General features: G+C 43.2%; 1 protein-coding gene across 3 annotated transcripts; it reads left to right on the forward strand.

Moving 5' to 3' along the window:
* On the forward strand, positions 1-19,062 carry LOC109894660 (tonsoku-like protein). 3 transcript variants are annotated; one of them, XR_004210669.1, is made up of 8 exons: positions 1-317; positions 620-714; positions 4,169-4,266; positions 11,356-11,434; positions 14,492-14,695; positions 14,903-16,262; positions 17,300-17,421; positions 17,515-19,062. XR_004210669.1 is itself a non-coding variant. In XM_031829169.1 (6 exons), the coding sequence occupies exons 3-6, from the start codon at positions 4,217-4,219 to the stop codon at positions 14,915-14,917; spliced, it is 348 nt and encodes a 115-aa protein (XP_031685029.1). In that variant the 5' UTR covers positions 1-317; positions 620-714; positions 4,169-4,216; the 3' UTR covers positions 14,918-15,783. The 3 variants fall into 3 exon arrangements, 2 of the variants coding, with proteins under 2 accessions (XP_031685029.1, XP_020343886.1); XM_031829169.1 differs by lacking the exons at positions 17,300-17,421; positions 17,515-19,062 and having other exon boundaries at positions 14,903-15,783; XM_020488297.2 differs by lacking the exons at positions 1-317; positions 620-714; positions 4,169-4,266; positions 11,356-11,434; positions 14,492-14,695 and having other exon boundaries at positions 15,897-16,262; positions 17,515-17,972.
* Positions 19,063-20,409: the final 1,347 nt, after the last annotated feature.

The following is a 20,409-nucleotide window of genomic DNA, read 5'->3' on the forward strand; positions in this document are numbered from 1 at the left end:
CAGTTTTAGAAGTGAGGCACTGTACTTATTGACAAATAATCTATCTGTCTGCTCTGTCTCTGTCTCTCTGTTTGTCTTCCTCAGGATGAAAGCAGCTCCTCTGACCACAGTGACTTGGATATCTCTGTCAGCCCTCTGCCAGCTGTCTGCCCACGCCTACCTGCAGCCCCCAATCCACAGAATGTACCCACAGTCAGGAAACAAGCTCTTCTGTTCCAGAAACCAGATATGCTGTGGCACCCTCTGTCTTCGGCAAGGAGGAGTACAACAGTGCCAAGGCCCGTCTCACTCAACTAAGACTGAGATGGTTAGCAGAGGTGTGTAGCAGCTGCATTGATGACACACACATACACACAGCCGTCCCTGTAATTCCCTATAGAACCCATATGGAAGCTAACAACAAGAGCCCAAGAAGTTCCTCCCTTTAATTTCCTTCTTTCTTTCTCTTATCATTTTGCTGAGTGACTTAAGTCTCCGTTTTGCTTGCCATGTAGTGTCCTTGGGGAGTCTTGAATGTCACTTGAAAATTTGTCACTAATGTTTAATGTAACTATGAACTATAAGGGGCATTATTAGCCAGTGGAACCACAACCTTTGTTTTTTCTCTCTCGTTCTGCAGTGTCGTTGTCCTCCAGTAGGGGTTTCTCTCTGAGGAAGACTGACGACGACCCCCGACCTTCCATGCCGCCCCAGAACCACCACAGCACTCAGCAGGTCAGATAGATCAAATGAGAGCTGACCTGGGTTCAAATACTATTTAAAAATGTTCAATACTTTGAGCATTTGCTTTAGCCTGCCTGCAGTGCCAGGTGTGCAGGGTTGGGATAGTATGAAGCCGTTTTTATCTCTATATCAAATCATTTCTGGTTAACAATTAAGTACCTTACCTGTGATTGTTTTACATTAAAATGTTCAAAAAGAAACAAAAATAGCTTCTAGCAAAGAGCAATTTCTCAATCAATCATTTTTCTAGGACTGTCTGGGAGTGGTCTGAGGAGGGGAAAATGTAAAACTACCTGTTATTGGCCGTGACGTGTGGAACTCTCTTTCTTATTGGTCTATTAACTAATTTACCGCCTGATGACGTCACCATCCAGATCAAAACTACCACCAAGATAGCTTGAAATTTCAGGCAGTCTTTTAAACCAGCTCTTATATAATCATTATAATCATTTTCACAATTTCATAGTATTATTCCAACCACATAGTGTGGAAATATATATAAAACAGAGGAAAATAAAGATTTTGACTGCACTGGGTGTCAAACTAATTAACATAATAAAAATATAGTCAATAGTCAATACATGGTGGCTTAATTTAAGGATCTGACCCTTTTTTCAATTTTCACCTAAAATGTCATACCCAAATCTAACTGCCTTTAGCTCAGAACCTGAAGCAAGGATATGCATATTCTTGATACGATTTGAAAGGAAACTCTTCGGAATTTGTGGAAATGTGAAATGAATGTAAGAATATAACACATTAGATCCAGTAAAAGATAATATAAAACAAAATCATGCATTTTTTTGTACCATCTGTGAAATGCAAGAGAAAGGCCACAATGTATTATTCCAGCCACGGCACCATTTAAATGTTGGCCACTAGATGGCAGAAGTGTATGTGCCAAGTTTTAGAATGAACCACTGCATTTCTGTTTGAAATGTTGTATCAAAACTGCCCTAATGTGCCTAATTGGTTGATTAGTAACTTTTCAAGTTCATAACTGTGCACTCTCCTCAAATAACAGCATGGTATTCTTTGACTGTAATAGCTACCGTAAATTGGACAGTGCAGTTAGATTAATAAGAATTTAAGCTTTCTGCCAATATAAATATGTCTATATCCTGAGAAATGTTCTTCTTACTTACAAACTCATGCTAATCGCATTAGCCTACGTTATCTCAACCGTCCCGTGGGGGACACACCGATCCTATAGAGGTTAAATATCCAGACCTAGTGGAGGCTCAATGAAGCTTGTCGTCTTGAGTACTTTCTTATTTCATTCTCGTTGGCACCAAAAATTAAAAGCACATTGCTAGGGGACAGAATGCGGTCGGATATTCAAATAATAGGCATATGCAGTTGAAGTCAGAAGTTTACATACACTTAGGTTGGAGTCCTTAAACCTCACTATTCAACCACTCCACAAATGTCTTGTTAACAAACTATAGTTTTGGCAAGTCGGTTAGGACATCTACTTTGTGCATGACACAAGTCATTTTTCCACCAATTGTGTACAGACAGATTATTTCACTTATAATTCACTGTATCACAATTCCAGTGGGTCAGAAGTTTACATACACTAAGTTGACTGTGCCTTGAAACAGCTTGGGAAATTCCAGAAAATGATGTCATGGCTTTAGAAGCTTCTGAAAGGCAAATTGACATAATTTGAGTCAATTGGAGGTGTACCTGTGGATGTATTTCAAGGCCTACCTTCAAACTCAGTGCCTCTTTGCTTGACATCATGGGAAAATCTAAAGAAATCAGCCAAGACCTGAGAAAAAATTGTAGATCTCCACAAGTCTGGTTCATCCTTGGCAACAATTTCCAAACGCCTGAATGTACCACGTTCATCTGTACAAACAATAGTACACAAGAATAAACAGCATGGGACCACACAGCCGTCATACCGCTCGGGAAGGAGATGCGTTCTGTCTCCTAGAGATGAACGTACTTTGGTGCAAAAAGTGCAAATCAATCCCAGAACAACAGCAAAGGACCCTGTGAAGATGCTGGAGGAAACAGGTACAAAACTATCTATATCCACAGTAAAACAAGTCCTATATTGACATAACCTGAAAGGCCGCTCAGCAAGGAAGAAGCCACTGCGCCAAAACTAGACTATGGTTTGCAATTGTACATGGGGACAAAGTTTGTACTCTTTGGAGAAATGTCCTCTGGTCTGATGAAACAAAAATAGAACTGTTTGGCCATAATGACCATTGTTATGTTTGGAGGAAAAAGGGGGAGACTTGCATGCCGAAGAACACCATCCTAACCCAGAAGCACGGGGGTGGCAGCAACATGTTGTGGGGTGCTTTGCTGCAGGAGGGACTGGTGCACTTCACAAAATAGATGACATAATGAGGATGGAAAATGATGTGGATATATTGAAGCAACAGCTCAAGACCTCAGTCAGGAAGTTAAAGCTTGGTCACAAATTGGTCTTCCAAATGAACAATGACCCCAAACATAAGTCCTGAGTTGTGGCAAAATGGCTTAAGGACAACAAAGTCAAGGTATTGGAGTGGCCATCACAAAGCCCTGACCTCAATCCTATAGAAAATGTGTGGGCAGAACTGAGAAAGCGTGTGCGAGCAAGGAGGCCTACAAACCTGACTCAGTTACACCAGCTGTGTCAGGAGGAATGGACCAAAATTCACCCAACTTATTGTGGGTAGCTTGTGGAAGGCTACCCAAAATGTTTGACCTAAGTTAAACAATTTATAGGCAATTCTACCAAATACTAATTGAGTGTATGTAAACTTCTGACCCATTGGGTATGTGATGAAAGAAATAAAAGCTGAAATAAATCATTCTCACTATTATTCTGACATTTCACATTCTTAAAATAAAGTGGTGATCCTAACTGACCTAAGACAGGGACTTTTTACTTGGATTAAATGTCAGGAATTGTGAAAAACTGAGTTTAAATCTAGTCGGCTAAGGTGTATGTCAACTTCTGACTTCATCTGTATATTACTCTGACATAATTTCCACGAAGGTGAGGATATATTGGAAGTTTTGAATATAACATACAGTACCAGTCATGGTAAATAATAGTGACGATATCAAAACTATGAAATAACACATCTTAAAACAATTCCATATGTTAGCTTGGACTTTTAGGGGTTCTAAGTTTCTGTTTAGTTTGCCATGTAATGTCCCTGTGTCTTGAATGGCATTTGACTAATGTACTAACTGATGGAGAATGATCAATACAAAGTTCTGTCCTCCTATTATTTTTGGTTGAAGTTTGGTTTAACAGTATAAAGCAACCAGAATGGAGAAAGCATATTAAAACCACTTAGAATATATTTGTTACCATCCTATGGTAATGCAATACCCATAATGCATATTTAGAACATTTATTATTTACAAAAAAATCTAACTGTCAAAATTGAATAAAGTACCATGATATTATAATTTTGTCCATATCACCCAGCTTTACAGAGAGAGCAGCAGGTCATAGAGCCCCACGGTAGCCGACGCGATGACCCCCGACCTTCCACACCACCCCAGACCCACCACAGGACTCAGCAGGTCAGATAGATCGACTGAGAGCCGACCTGGGTTCAAATACTATTTCAAATCTTTCAAATACGTTGAGCATTTGCTTTAGTCAGCCTGGAGTGCCAGGTGGGCGGGATTTGTACTTTTGGTGCCATGAGCCATTTTGTATTTTGCATCAATGGATATGTGGTGTATGTGAACGACTGGGGAGTTACTGGTTTCGAACATAGAAATATAATTACTAGACTGGTTCCCCCATCACAGGTCATTGACTTGAATGGGGGTTTCTGTTCTAGTAGCTCTGTTTCTATGGTTTCTAAAATGCATTCCTCTGCCTCTCAACTTGAGGTCCCACACCAGATAGTGGCTGCGCCAATGCCTATGTCAATGCCTGCAATCAGAATGCGGGTCAGGGTTCAGGATAACGTGTGTCTGATCCCAGTACCATATACAGTGGGGAGAACAAGTATTTGATACACTGCCGATTTTGCAGGTTTTTACAAAGCATGTAAAAATCCAGAAAATCACATTGTATGATTTTTAAGTAATTCATTTGCATTTTATTGCATGACATAAGTATTTGATACATCAGAAAAGCAGAACTTACCCTGCCGTAGCCTAGTGGTTAGAGCGTTGGACTAGTAACCGGAAGGTTACAAGGTTACAAGTTCAAACCCCAGAGCTGACAAGGTACAAATCTGTCGTTCTGCCCCTGCCCCTGAACAGGCAGTTAACCCACTCTTCCTAGGCCGTCATTGAAAATAAGAATTTGTTCTTAACTGACTTTCCTAGTTAAATAAAGGTTTAAATATATATATATATTAGCAGCAGGGAGGCGAGTGTAGAGAGTATAGAGATATTGTTATCCACCTCGGCACCAACGATGTTAGGATGAAACAGTCAGAGATCACCAAGCGCAACATAGCTTCTGCGTGTAAATCAGCTAGAAAGATGTGTCGGCATCGAGTAATTGTCTCTGGCCCCCTCCCAGTTAGGGAGAGTGATGAGCTCTACAGCAGAGTCTCACAACTCAATCGCTGGTTGAAAACTGTTTTCTGCCCCTCCACAAAAGATAGAATTTGTAGATAATTGGCCCTCTTTCTGGGACTCACCCACAAACAGGACCAAGCCTGACCTGCTGAGGAGTGACGGACTCCATCCTAGCTGGAGGGGTGCTCTCATCTTATCTACCAACATAGACAGGGCTCTAACTCCTCTAGCTCCACAATGAAATAGGGTGCAGGCCAGGCAGCAGGCTGTTAGCCAGCCTGCCAGCATAGTGGAGTCTGCCACTAGCACAGTCAGTGTAGTCAGCTCAGCTATCACCATTGAGACCGTGTCTGTGCCTCGACCTAGGTTGGGCAAAACTAAACATGGCAGTGTTCGCCTTAGCAATCTCACTAGGATAAAGACCACCTCCATTCCTGTCATTATTGAAAGAGATCATGATACCTCACATCTCAAAATAGGGCTACTTAATGTTAGATCCCTTACTTCAAAGGCAATTATAGTCAATGAACTAATCACTGATCATAATCTTGATGTGATTGGCCTGACTGAAACATGGCTTAAGCCTGATGAATTTACTGTGTTAAATGAGGCCTCACCTCCTGGCTACACTAGTTACCATATCCCCCGTGCATCCCGCAAAGGCATAGGTGTTGCTAACATTTACGATAGCAAATTTCAATTTACAAAAAAAAATGACGTTTTCGTCTTTTGAGCTTCTAGTCATGAAATCTATGCAGCCTACTCAAATCACTTTTTATAGCTACTGTTTACAGGCCTCCTGGGCCATATACACCGTTCCTCACTGAGTTCCCTGAATTCCTATCGGACCTTGTAGTCATAGCAGATAATATTCTAATCTTTGACTTTAATATTCACATGGAAAAGTCCACAGACCCACTCCAAAAGGCTTTCGGAGCCATCATCGACTCAGTGGGTTTTGTCCAACATGTCTCTGGACCCACTCACTGTCACAGTCATACGCTGGACCTAGTTTTGTCCCATGGATCTTAATGTTTTTCCTCATAATCCTGGACTATCGGACCACCATTTTATTACGTTTGCAATTGCAACAAATAATCTGCTCAGACCCCAACCAAGGAACATCAAAAGTCGTGCTATAAATTCACAGACAACACAAAGATTCCTTGATGTCCTTCCAGATTCCCTCTGTCTACCCAAGGATGCCAGAGGACAAAAATCAGTTAACCACCTAACTGAGGAACTCAATTTAACCTTGCGCAATACCCTAGATGCAGTTGCACCCCTAAAAACTAAAAACATTTCTCATAAGAAACTAGCTCCCTGGTACACAGAAAATACCCGAGCTCTGAAGCAAGCTTCCAGAAAATTGGAACGGAAAGGGCGCCACACCAAACTGGAAGTCTTCCGACTAGCTTGGAAAGACAGTACCGTGCAGTACCGAAGAGCCCTTACTGCTGCTCAATCATCCTATTTTCTAACTTAATTGAGAACAATCCGAAATTCCTTTTTGATACTGTCGCAAAGCTAACTAAAAAGCAGCATTCCCCAAGAGAGGATGACTTTCACTTTAGCAGTGATAAATTCATGAACTTCTTTGAGGAAAAGATTATGATTATTAGAAAGCAAATTACGGACTCCTCTTTAAACCTGCGTATTCCTTCAAAGCTCAGTTGTCTTGAGTCTGCACAACTCTCCCAGGACCTAGGATCAAGAGAGACGCTCAAGTGTTTTAGTACTATATCTCTTGACACAATGATGAAAATAATCATGGCCTCTAAACCTTCAAGCTGCATACTGGACCCTATTCCAGCTAAACTACTGAAAGAGCTGCTTCCTGTGCTTGGCCCTCCTATGTTGAACATAATAAACGGCTCTCTATCCACCGGATGTGTACCAAACTCACTAAAAGTGGCAGTAATAAAGCCTCTCTTGAAAAAGCCCAACCTTGACCCAGAAAATATAAAAAACTATCGGCCTATATCGAATCTTCCATTCCTCTCAAAAAATTTTGAAAAGGCTGTTGCGCAGCAACTTACTGCCTTCCTGAAGACAAACAATGTATACGAAATGCTTCAGTCTGGTTTTAGACCCCATCATAGCACTGAGACGGCACTTGTGAAGGTGGTAAATGACATTTGAATGGCATTGGACCGAGGCTCTGCATCTGTCCTCGTGCTCCTAGACCTTAGTGCTGCTTTTGATACCATCGATCACGACATTCTTTTGGAGAGATTGGAAACCCAAATTGGTCTACATGGACAAGTTCTGGCCTGGTTTAGATCTTATCTGTCGGAAAGATATCAGTTTGTCTCTGTGAATGGTTTGTCCTCTGACAAATCAACTGTAAATTTCGGTGTTCCTCAAGGTTCCGTTTTAGGACCACTATTGTTTTCACTATATATTTTACCTCTTGGGGATGTTATTCGAAAACATAATGTTAACTTTCACTGCTATGCGGATGACACACAGCTGTACATTTCAATGAAACATGGTGAAGCCCCAAAATTGCCCTTGCCAGAAGCATGTGTTTCAGACATAAGGAAGTGGATGGCTGAAAACGTTCTACTTTTAAACTCAGACAAAACTGAGATGCTTGTTCTAGGTCCCAAGAAACAAAGAGATCTTCTGTTGAATCTGACAATTAATCTTAATGGTTGTACAGTCGTCTCAAATAAAACTGTAAAGGACCTCGGCGTTACTCTGGACCCTGATCTCTCTTTTGAAGAACATATCAAGACCATTTTAAGGACAGCTTTTTTCCATCTACGTAACATTGCAAAAATCAGAAACTTTCTGTCCAAAAATGATGCAGAAAAATGAATCCATGCTTTTGTCACTTCTAGGTTAGACTACTGCAATGCTCTACTTTCCGGCTACCCGGATAAAGCACTAAATAATCTTCAGTTGGTGCTAAATACGGCTGCTAGAATCCTGATTAGAACCAAAAAAAATTATCATATTACTCCAGTGCTAGCCTCTCTACACTGGCTTCCTGTCAAAGCAAGGGCTGATTTCAAGGTTTCACTGCTAACCTACAAAGCATTACATGGGCTTGCTCCTACCTATCTCTCTGATTTGGTCCTGTCATACAAGACGCAGGCCTCCTAATTGTCCCTAGAATTTCTAAGCAAACAGCTTGAGGCAGGGCTTTCTCCTATAGAGCTCCATTTTTATGGAACGGTCTGCCTACCCTTGTCAGAGACGCAAACTCGGTCTCAACCTTTAAGTCTTTACTGAAGACTCATCTCTTCAGTGGGTCATATGATTGAGTGTAGTCTGGCCCAGGAGTGGGAAGGTGAACAGAAAGGCTCTGGAGCAACGAACCGCCCTTGCTGTCTCTGCCTGGCCAGTTCCCCTCTTTCCACTGGGATGCTCTGCCTCTAACCCTATTACAGGGGCTGAGTCACTGGCTTACTGGGGCTCTCTCATGCCGTCCCTGGAAGGGGTGCGTCACCTGAGTGGGTTGATTCACTGATGTGGTCATCCTGTCTGGGTTGGCGCTCCCCCTTGGGTTGTGCCATGGCAGAGATCTTTGTGGGCTATACTCAGCCTTGTCTCAGGATGGTAAGTTGGTGGTTGAAGATATCCCTCTAGTGGTGTGGGGGCTGTGCTTTGGCAAAGTGGGTGGGGTTATATCCTTCCTGTTTGGCCCTGTCCAGGGGTGTCCTCGGATGGGGCCACAGTGTCTCCTGACCCCTCCTGTCTCAGCCTCCAGTATTTATGCTGCAGTAGTTTATGTGTCGGGGGGCTAGGGTCAGTTTGTTATATCTGGAGTACTTCTCCTGTCCTATTCTGTGTCCTGTGTGAATCTAAGTCTGCGTTCTCTAATTCTCTCCTTCTCTCTTTCTTTCTCTCTCTCGGAGGACCTGAGCCCTAGGACCATGCCCCAGGACTACCTGACATGATGACTCCTTGCTGTCCCCAGTCCACCTGGCCGTGCTGCTGCTCCAGTTTCAACTGTTCTGCCTTATTATTATTCGACCATGCTGGTCATTTATGAACATTTGAACATCTTGGCCATGTTCTGTTAAAATCTCCACCCGGCACAGCCAGAAGAGGACTGGCCACCCCACATAGCCTGGTTCCTCTCTAGGTTTCTTCCTAGGTTTTGGCCTTTCTAGGGAGTTTTTCCTTGCCACCGTGCTTCTACACCTGCATTGCTTGCTGTTTGGGGTTTTAGGCTGGGTTTCTGTACAGCACTTTGAGATATCAGCTGATGTACGAAGGGCTATATAAATACATTTGATTTGATTTTATTTGATTTTGGCCCACTCCTCAAACAGGCCTTCTCCAGATCCTTCAGGTTTCGGGGCTGTCACTGGGCAATACGGACCTTCAGCTCCCTCCAAAGATTTTCTATTGGGTTCAGGTCTGGAGACTGGCTAGGCCATTCCAGGACCTTGAGATGCTTCTTCCGGAGCCACTCCTTAGTTGCCCTGGCTGTGTGTTTCGGGTCGTTGTCATGCTGGAAGACCCAGCCACGACCCATCTTCAATGCTCTTACTGAGGGAAGGAGGTTGTTGGCCAAGATCTCGCGATACATGGCCCCATTCATCCTCCCCTCAATACGGTGCAGTCGTCCTGTCCCCTTTGCAGAAAACCATCCCCAAAGAATGATGTTTCCACCTCCATGCTTCACGGTTGTGATGGTGTTCTTGGGGTTGTACTCATCCTTCTTCTTCCTCCAAACATGGAATTTAGATCAAAAGGCTCTATTTTTGTCTCATCAGACCACATGACCGTCTCCCATTCCTCCTCTGGATCATCCAGATGGTCATTGGCAAACTTCAGATGGGCCTGGACATGCGCTGGCTTGAGCAGGGGGACCTTGCGTGCCCTGCAGGATTTTAATCCATGACGGCGTAGTGTGTTACTAATGGTTTTCTTTGAGACTGTGGTCCCAGCTCTCTTCAGGTCATTGACCAGGTCCTGCCGTGTAGTTCTGGGCTGATCCCTCACCTTCCTCATGATCATTGATGCCCCACGAGGGGAGATCTTGTATGGAGCCCCAGACCGAGGGTGATTGACCGTCATCTTGAACTTCTTCCATTTTCTAATAATTGCGCCAACAGTTGTTGCCTTCTCACCTGTAGCTCATCCCAGCCTTGTGCAGGTCTACAATTTAACCCTGATGTCCTTACACAGCTCTCTGGTCTTGGCCATTGTGGAGAGGTTGGAGTCTGTTTGATTGAGTGTGTGGACAGGTGTCTTTTATACAGGTAATGAGTTCAAACAGGTGCAGTTAATACAGGTAATGAGTGGAGAACAGGAGGGATTCTTAAAGAAAAATTCACATGTCTGTGAGAGCCGGAATTCTTACTGGTTGGTAGGTGATCAAATACTTATGTCATGCATTAAAATGAAAATGAATTACTTAAAAATCATACAATGTGATTTTCTTGACTGTTGAAGTGTACCTATGATAAAAATTACAGACCTCTACATGCTTTGTGTTGCTCCCGACGCCACTTGGGTAAACTGCAGCATCCACCGAGAAGTTCTTGCTGCTAAGGGAAAGCCTGACAGCTTGAAATAAGTAGGAAAACCTGCAAAATCGGCAGTGTAGCAAATACTTGTTCTCCCCACTGTAGGTTAGTGCATTTGTGTCTTCTTGCATGTATGTGTGAAAGAGAGTGAATGTTTAAAGTGAAATGTCAGCCACATGAGGGCCCTTTTGGCCTTGCTTGAGATTCAACTCTGGCTTCTATAATAAGGGTGTGTGTGTTCGTGTGTGAGCAGGCGGCCCAGCGTTACTACCAGGCCTATGGCCTCCTGCCTCGCATTTCACTGCAGAAAGAGGGCGCTGTGAAACACCATTACACCTGGCGACCGTGGCAGCTTGCACTGTGCCCGGTCCGCACACAGGAGTCGCTAGTGCTCGATGGAACAAGGACAAACCCTCCCCTTACCCGGACGACGCTGGGCCAATTGTGCGCCGCCCCATGGGTCTCCTGGTCACGGCCGGCTGTATCAGAGCCTTTACACAAACCCAGAATCTCGAGTGGCACAGCTATCACTGTGATGCCTTAGACCACTGCGCCACTCAGGAGGCCCCCTAGGGGCAACTTCTACCTTAAGTGAAACTGGTGATGGTAATTATGATGGGGGTGATGATGTTCACTGCAGGTCCTGGCTGAGGTGTGTTCGTGGGACCTCGCCCCTGTTCCTGAGCAACACAAGAAGGTCTGTCACAGCCTGGCAGTGGGTGAGTATGTGGACACACACATACCTACTGACCACAGCTGCTCCCGCCCTGCTATATTTCCTGCCACAGAGATGTCTAAACAACACATTGATCACAGAGTTTTGGATAAAAAATATTTTTAGGAACTATTTCTTGCTTAAGAAGGCGGCGAATGCCTTGGAAGGGAATCCTCAAACTGTTTCCAGGTTACTTAATATAGGTAATGTGTATTTACTTAGTGAGTTTGTATAAACTTGTCATTTTTCCAGTAGTTGGTATTATTTGTTGGTGAAGTACTCTCTTGAAAGCAAAGCTATGAAAGTCAGGCCTTTGTGTTTTTGCGTCCCTGAATGTTGTTTCAGAAGCATCTGCACCCACCAATACAAACTCTATGAGAAACACAGACATTCAGAAAGTATTCATACCTCTTGACTTATTCCACATAATGTTTTGTTTCAGCCTGAATTCAAAATGGATTAAAGATATAAAAAATCTGATCGGTCTACACACAGTGCCCCGTAATGACAAAGTGAAGACATGTTTTTAGAGATTTTTGCTCATTTATTGAAAATGAAATACCAAAATATTTAATTTACAAAAGTATTCACAACCCTAAGTCAATACATCACCTTTGGCGGCGATTATGTCTGTGAGTCTTTCTGGGTAAGTCTCCAAGAGCACACCTGGATTGTGCAATATTTGCCCATTATTCTTTAAAAAAAGTATTGCCATAGATTTTCAAGCAGATTTAAGTCAAAACTGTAACTCAGCCACTCAAGAACATTTACTGTCTCTTGTTAAGCAACTCCATTTGACCTGTGGTATTAGGTTATTGAAAGGTCAATTTATCTCCCAGTGTCTGGTGGAAAGCAGACTGAACCAGGTTTTCCTCTAGGATTTTGCCTGTGCCTAGCTCCATTCCATTTCTGTTTTTATCCTGAAAACTGTTACAAAGCATACCCCCAAAATAATGCAGCCAACACTGCTTGAAAATATGGTGAGTGGCACTCAGTATTGTGTTGTATTTGAATTGCCCAGTAATGTGTTGTATTTGTATTCAGGACAAAAACTTAATTGCTTTGCCACATTTTTTACAATATGACTTTAGTGCCTTTAGGATGCATGATTCCTTCTTTTCACTCTGTAAATTAGTATTGTGGAGTAACTACAATGTTGTTGATCCATCCTCAGTTTTTTCCTATCATAGCCATTAAACTCTGCAACTGTTTTAAAGTCACCATTGGCCTCATGATGAATTCCCTGAGCGGTTTCCTTCCTCTCTGGGAACTGAGTTAGGAAGGACAACCTGTGTCTTTGTAGTGACTGGTTGCATTGATACACCATCCAAAGCGTAATTAATAACTTCACCATGCTCAAAAGGATATTCAATGTCTGCTTTTTGAATGTTTACCCATCTACAAATAGGTGCCCTTCTTTGCGAGGCACTAGAAAATCAAATCAAATCGAATCAAATTTATTTATATAGCCCTTCGTACATCAGCTGATATCTCAAAGTGCTGTACAGAAACCCAGCCTAAAACCCCAAACAGCAAGCAATGCAGGTGTAGAAGCACGGTGGCTAGGAAAAACTCCCTAGAAAGGCCAATACCTAGGAAGAAACCTAGAGAGGAACCAGGCTATGTGGGGTGGCCAGTCCTCTTCTGGCTGTGCCGGGTGGAGATTATAACAGAACATGGCCAAGATGTTCAAATGTTCATAAATGACCAGCATGGTCGAATAATAATAAGGCAGAACAGTTGAAACTGGAGCAGCAGCACAGTCAGGTGGAAGTTGAAACTGGAGCAGCAGCATGGCCAGGTGGACTGGGGACAGCAAGGAGTCATCATGTCAGGTAGTCCTGGGGCATGGTCCTAGGGCTCAGGTCCTCCGAGAGAGAGAAAGAAAGAGAGAAGGAGAGAATTAGAGAACGCACACTTAGATTCACACAGGACACCGAATAGGACAGGAGAAGTACTCCAGATATAACAAACTGACCCCAGCCCCCCGACACATAAACTACTGCAGCATAAATACTGGAGGCTGAGACAGGAGGGGTCAGGAGACACTGTGGCCCCATCCGAGGACACCCCCGGACAGGGCCAAACAGGAAGGATATAACCCCACCCACTTTGCCAAAGCACAGCCCCCACACCACTAGAGGGATATCTTCAACCACCAACTTACCATCCTGAGACAAGGCTGAGTATAGCCCACAAAGATCTCCGCCACGGCACAACCCAAGGGGGGGGGGCGCCAACCCAGACAGGATGACCACAACAGTGAATCAACCCACTCAGGTGACGCACCCCCTCCAGGGACGGCATGAGAGAGCCCCAGCAAGCCAGTGACTCAGCCCCCGTAATAGGGTTAGAGGCAGAGAATCCCAGTGGAAAGAGGGGAACCGGCCAGGCAGAGACAGCAAGGGCGGTTCGTTGCTAGAAAACATCCCTTTTCTTTGTGGTTGAATTTGTGTTTGAAATTCACTGCTTGACTGAGGGACCTTACGTATAATTGTATGTGTGGGGTACAGAGAGGAGGTTGTCATTCAAAAATCCTGTTAAACACTATTATTTCACACAGAGTTAGTCCATGCAACTTATTATGTGACTTGTTAAGCACATTTTTACTGGACTAACTTATCTAGGCCATAGCAAAGGGATTAAATACTCATTGACTCAAGACATTTCAGATTTTCATTTTTACATTATGGGGTATTGTGTGTAGGCCAGTGATCAAAAAATACAAATTTAATACATTTTAAACTCTTTTTTAACACAATAAAATGTGGATAAAGTCAAAGGGTGTGAATACTTTCTGAAGGTATTGTATGATACTGACTTGTAAGTCTCTGTGCTATGTCCCTGTATGGGCTTGTAGGGGCACATGATTCAGTACGCTCTGTTCAGTGATGGTCACAGCACCGCCCCGCTTTCTGCAGTAGCTTGACAGGCAGCGGTGAGTGTGCAGGACAGGCCAGGCTAGGTGTTTTTAGTTGTAAAATGGTCTAACTCTGACATTTGAGGCCGTCTTTTATACAAAATCTTGTCTCTCCACTCTCCCCCGCCCATGCCCTCGTAGTGTCTGGAGGAGTTGGACTCGAGTGTGAACCTGTTGGGTGATGGACCCTGTTCGGCCTGCTGTCAGCCTGCCCACTACTGGGCAGCCTCTCCCTGCCGGCCTGCAGCCTCACAGCCTGCTACCAGTAGCCATACAGCCTCATACTGGCCAGCGCCTTTGCAGATAAACAGCAACACTGCATCGTACTGGCCAGTACCCTGGCAGGTAAACAGGCTCATTGATAACCTTTTTAAACTGATATACAAATATTATTAGCATTAGATCATTTATATAAATGGTGAAAAGCACAGGAGCCAGAATGGAACCTTGGGGGACACCTGTTTTCAACTCCACATGGATACATTGCTATCTGTTGATGAGGTGGTTCTTGAAATGTGACCTAAGAATCAAAATCATGTCATTGTCCTACAGGAACAGGGCACCTGAAGTCAGTGAATCTGTCCCATAACGCCCTGTGCTCTATGGGCTTTGAGCTGGTCCTGAAGACTCTGCCTCTCCAATGTCTCACTCAACTCGATGTCTGCCATCCGCTGTGGAACCACTGACCACCCTCCTTCAAAACATCTCAAACACACACACACAAATGCACACACCGACACACACACACACACAAATTCAAATAAAGTTATTCTATTGTGTACTTTCACATTAATTAAGCATTGTTTGTCTAAAGAAATGCATAAACTATCACATGATCTACAGTAAGTATTTACTTAGTAGAGGAAATTTGTCCAGGAAGGTACACGATAAAGACTGCAAATCTAAGAAATGGATCAGTAAATTATGAGGAGCTTTTAATAGAATTTGTTGAAACAATTGGTTGCGTTTCTGGTCTGAGGCAGGCGCCTTGCAAGTTGAGTAAACATTTCACAGTTTGAAAAGGAAGTTTGTCATCCGCTTATCTGCTGCACAACTTTGCCTTTGGTATTCAAGCTAAGAAACGTATTGATATGGTAATTAGGATACAATGGTTGTATCTTAATTGTATATTTGACTTCATGGGGAGCTATGGCAAGATGATATTTAGAGGAGCAAATGTAGTTGTCACACCCTGATCTGTTTCACCTGTCTTTGTGATTGTCTCCATTATCCCCTGTGTATTTTATACCTGTGTTCTCTGTTGGTCTGTTGCCAGTTCGTCTTGTTTGTCAAGTCAACCAATGTTTTTTTGTCTCATGTCCTGCTTTTCCCAGTTTCTTTTTCTCGCCCTCCTGGTTTTGACCCTTGCTTGTCCTGTCTCTGAGCCCTCCTGCCTGACCACTCCACTTGACCCTGCCTGCCGTCCTATACGTTTGCCCCACCTCTGGATTATTGACCTCTGCCTACCCTGACCCTGAGCCTGCCTGCCTGCCGTCCAGTACCGTTGCTCCACCTCTAGTTACTGACCCCTGCCTGCCTTTGACCTGTCTATTGCCGGCCCCTGTTGGATTATTAAACCATTGTTAATTCGGCGTTGTCTGCATCTGGGTCTTACCTTCATACCTGATAGTAGTGATGGCTCCTCTGTAAGTAAGATTCATGTCAACTAGTAATGTTTAAACTGAGAACTCAACACTGACATATTGGGTGATAGTACTATGTCTAACTGCCTGGTTAAGGGCATACCATGAGATCTGGGATTGACTGGTCCCTTGCTGAAAATGGAAAAGGAGTCACAGAGAACATGGTTCTCGTTGGTTCCTTTGTGTGTTCCACAGGATGACTGCTCCCTGACCCACCTGAATCTGGCGGGAAATGGACTGATGGACAGCAGCCTTTCCATCCTCGCCAGGTGTGTGTGGTTTCTCTCAATGTACACTACTGTTCAAAAGTTTGGGGTCACTTAGAAAAGTCCTTGTTTTTTAAAGAAAAGCAAATTTTTGGTCCATTAAAATAACATCAAATTGATCAGAAATACAGTGTAAATGACTGTTGTAGCTGGAAACGGGCTGATAAAAAAAAAAGAAAAAAAAATGGTATATATACATAGTTGAATAGAGGCCCATTATCAGCAACCATCACTCCTGTGTTCCAATGGCATGTTGTGTCAGCTAATCCAAGTTTATCATTTTAAAAGGCTAATTGATCATTAGAAAACCCTCTTGCAATTAGGTTAGCAATTCTGAAAACTGTTGTCTGATTAAAGAAGGAATAAAACTGGCCTTCTTTAGACTAGTTGAGTACCTGGAGCATCAGCATTTGTGGGTTTGATTACAGGCTCAAAATGTCCAGAAACAAATAACTTTTTTCTGAAACTCATCAGTCTATTCTTGTTCTGAGAAATGAAGACTATTCCATGCGTGAAATTGCCAAGAAACTGAAGATCTCGTACAACGCTGTGTACTACTCCCTTCACAGAACAGTGCAAACTGGCTCTAACCAGAATAGAAAGAAGAGTGGGAGGCCCCAGTGCACAACTGAGCAAGAGAACAAGTACATTTGTGTCTAGTTTGAGAAACAGACGCCTCACAAGTCCTCAACTGGCAGCTTCATTAAATAGTACCCGCAAAACACCAGTCTCAATGTCAACAATGAATAGGCGACTCCGGGATGTTGGCCTTCTAGGCAGAGTTCCTCTGTCCAGTGTCTGTGTTCTTTTGCCCATCTTAATCTTCTATTTTCATTGGCCAGTCTGAGATATGGCTTTTTCTTTGCAACTCTGCCTAGAAGGCCAATGTCCCGGAGTCGCCTCTTTACTGTTGACTTTGTATTTAGCTAGTTGAGCTGCCTGGGTTTTTTCCAAGTGTCTGCCCTGTACATTACCTCTAGTTCATGTGACCTGACTGTCCAGTACTGAGATCTGTATGTTCTGTGTGTCCTGTTGTCCAGGTGTCTGCCTCTCTGTCCCTCCATGGTGTCTGTGGACCTGCCATGGAACCCATCGGTGACCTCAGCGGGACTCCACAGCATCCTCTCCAACCGGCGACCTTTGACCTATCTCAACCTCCAAGGTACAGTAGGCCTATAGTAGTCTGTTGGTTCTCAGTCTGATTCTGTCTCTTTCTTAGTCCAATTTTTTTTTACCCCTCTCTCTCTTTATTCAGGTTGTCAGGTAGCCGGACCCTGGGACAGCTCTAGTTTGGACAACTTGTCAGACCAGGTCCAGGACCTGTGGCTGTGCTCCCAGGTGCTCAACAAACTGGACTGCAAGGCGCTGCAGCAGATCTGGGGCCAGAGGAGGCCCGGGTGCTGCTTCCTCTCCAGGGATGCCAAGTGCCTGCTCACTACTGCCCCTTCACTGTGAGGAAGACTCCTTGAGTTTTCACACCTTTAAAGACTGGTGTCGCTTCGATTCCAATGTGTACTTGAGATGATTTACACTCCTTGGTCCTCATATTTGAGGCATCTTTTGGTGACACAGGCTGCAGAGGGATCTCGGCACCAATATTTTGAATGCATTATGTAGGTATAATTATTACAGGGTGTGTGTGGGAACTCTTTCAAGACTGTTGGAAAAGTTTTCCTCAAGAAGCTGGTTGAGAGAATGTCAAGAGTGAAAAGCTGTCATCAAGGCAAAGGGTAGCTAGCTACCTTGAAGAACCTCAAATATACCATTTGTTTAACACTGTTTTGGTTACTACGTGATTCCATATGTGTTATTTCATAGTTTTGATGTCTTCACTATTATTCTACAATGTAGAAAATAGTTTTTAAAAAATAAGAAAAACCATTGAATGAGTAGGTGTGTCCAAACGTTTGACTGGTACTGTACGTGTAAATTGAGTCTGTATTTGTATTTATTCTAAGTTTTGTGAGTATTCAATGGAAAACACAAATATTAAGTGAACATAATCATCATTATTTAACTCCATTTGCCATGGTGCTTTTTTCCATGCAACCCCCCAACAGTTGCTGACTGACTGAAGAAATGGTCAAGCTGAGAAATTATTAAATTGCTGCATTCTGTCAAGTTCCCCCTAGTCTCTTCCCACAGCCGCTGTATCTCCAACACCAACACTGGAGCGTCATGAGTCTTGCAAATGAAACCGTTTTCACACCCAACTTGGTGTGAGTTTCTAAAGACACACAGCTTCACACTGTGGTTTCATTCCTTTTTAGTTAACCCACTGACTGGCCTTCTTCTCACTGTTTAATGTTTCTACAGAGGAAGGTTTTGGGTGAGCGTCAAGATACTGTGGGAAAGTGCCTAGTCACACATCAGTGTTGTCACCTCAGTGTATCACTATATCACTCAGAGATTGGGCCAAAGCGATTATGGTTAGGATAACTAATTTCATCACCTGTTATTGTAATTTCCAATTTCTAAAAAGCAATTACTAAATGGTTTGTGTTAGTTCAACTTGTGGATGGTGTTACTGCCACCTTGATAACTATTTAAGCATACCCATGTGTGTAAAGGGATGCTAACCACTCTTATGGTTGGGACATTTTTGAAAACATGCACAAACCTTTTCACAGTTTGAAAGATGTAGTATGCATGCATACTGAAATACTTTCTAGAAAGTGCAGCAAGTACATATTAGTGGTCACGGAGTCTCTTCCCGCAGCTGCTGTGTCTTACCTATTAGTTTGAGGGAAACCAGACTATGACATGCATGTGGTTATGCTCTAGTCTAGCTAGAATCCTCTCAGAAGCAGATATATAAAAATTACACTATATAAACCTATGTTTTTTTATTTGAGTCTCCCAAAAATTGCAACCCTTCCCATTTGGCTTTACAGCATTTTATTTAACCAGTAGACCTGTATTTTTTTTAGGAACTCAGTCGTGACTTATTGTTGAGAGTTATTCAAGTAGAATACACAAGGTGTATCTTTTGATGACAGGCTGCAGAGGGATCTCAGGCATTTATATTATGTTATATTAATATTATGCATTATGTAGATACAGTGGGCAAAAAAGTATTTAGTCAGCCACCAATTGTGCAAGTTCTCCCACTTAAAAAGATGAGAGAGGCCTGTAATTTTCATCATAGGTACACTTCAACTATGACAGACAAAATGAGAAGGAAAAAAATCCTGAAAATCACATTGTAGGATTTTTAATGAATTTATTTGCATATTATGGTGGAAAATAAGTATTTGGTCAATAACAAATGTTCATCTCAATACTTTGTTATATACCCTTTGTTGGCAATGACAGAGGTCAAATGTTTTCTGTAAGTCTTCACAAGGTTTTCACACACTGTTGCTGGTATCTTGCCCCATTCCTCCATGCAGATCTCCTCTAGAGCAGTGATGTTTTGTGGCTCTTGCTGGGCAACACGGACTTTCAACTCCCTCCAAATATTTTCCATGGGGTTGAGATCTGGAGACTGGCTAGGCCACTCCAGGACCTTGAAATGCTTCTTACGAAGCCACTCCTTCGTTGCCCGGGCGGTGTGTTTGGGATCATTGTCATGCTGAAAGACCCAGCCACGTTTCATCTTCAATGCCGTTGCTGATGGAAGGAGGTTTTCACTCAAAATCTCATGATACATGGCCCCATTCATTCTTTCCTTTACACGGATCAGTCGTCCTGGTCCCTTTGCAGAAAACAGCCCCAAAGCATGATGTTTCCACCCCCATGCTTCACAGTAGGTATGGTGTTCTTTGGATGCAACTCAGCATTCTTTGTCCTCCAAACACGACGAGTTGAGTTTTTACCAAAAAGTTATATTTTGGTTTCATCTGATCATATGACATTCTCCCAATCTTCTTCTGGATCATCCAAATGCTCCTGGACATGTACTGGCTTAAGCAGGGGGACACGTCTGACACTGCAGGATTTGAGTCCCTGGCGGCGTAGTGTGTTACTGATGGTAGGCTTTGTTACTTTGGTCCCAGCTCTCTGCAGGTCATTCATTTTTGCTCACCGTTCTTGTGATCATTTTGACCCCACGGGGTGAGATCTTGCGTGGAGCCCCAGATCGAGGGAGATTATCAGTGGTCTTGTATGTCTTCCATTTCCTAATAATTGCTCCCACAGTTGATTTCTT

The sequence above is a fragment of the Oncorhynchus kisutch genome, linkage group LG7 (genome assembly GCF_002021735.2).
Source record: "Oncorhynchus kisutch isolate 150728-3 linkage group LG7, Okis_V2, whole genome shotgun sequence".
In the NCBI taxonomy this organism is placed as follows: domain Eukaryota; kingdom Metazoa; phylum Chordata; class Actinopteri; order Salmoniformes; family Salmonidae; genus Oncorhynchus; species Oncorhynchus kisutch.

Bases quoted from the DNA above. Each gene is read 5' to 3' on its own strand.
- LOC109894660 (XM_020488297.2), top strand. From the start codon at position 16,132: ATGGAAAAGGAGTCACAGAGAACATGGTTCTCGTTGGTTCCTTTGTGT. The intron at 16,263-17,299 runs GTGTGTGTGGTT...CCTGTTGTCCAG, and splicing joins AGCCTTTCCATCCTCGCCAG to GTGTCTGCCTCTCTGTCCCT. The intron at 17,422-17,514 runs GTACAGTAGGCC...CTCTTTATTCAG, and splicing joins GACCTATCTCAACCTCCAAG to GTTGTCAGGTAGCCGGACCC.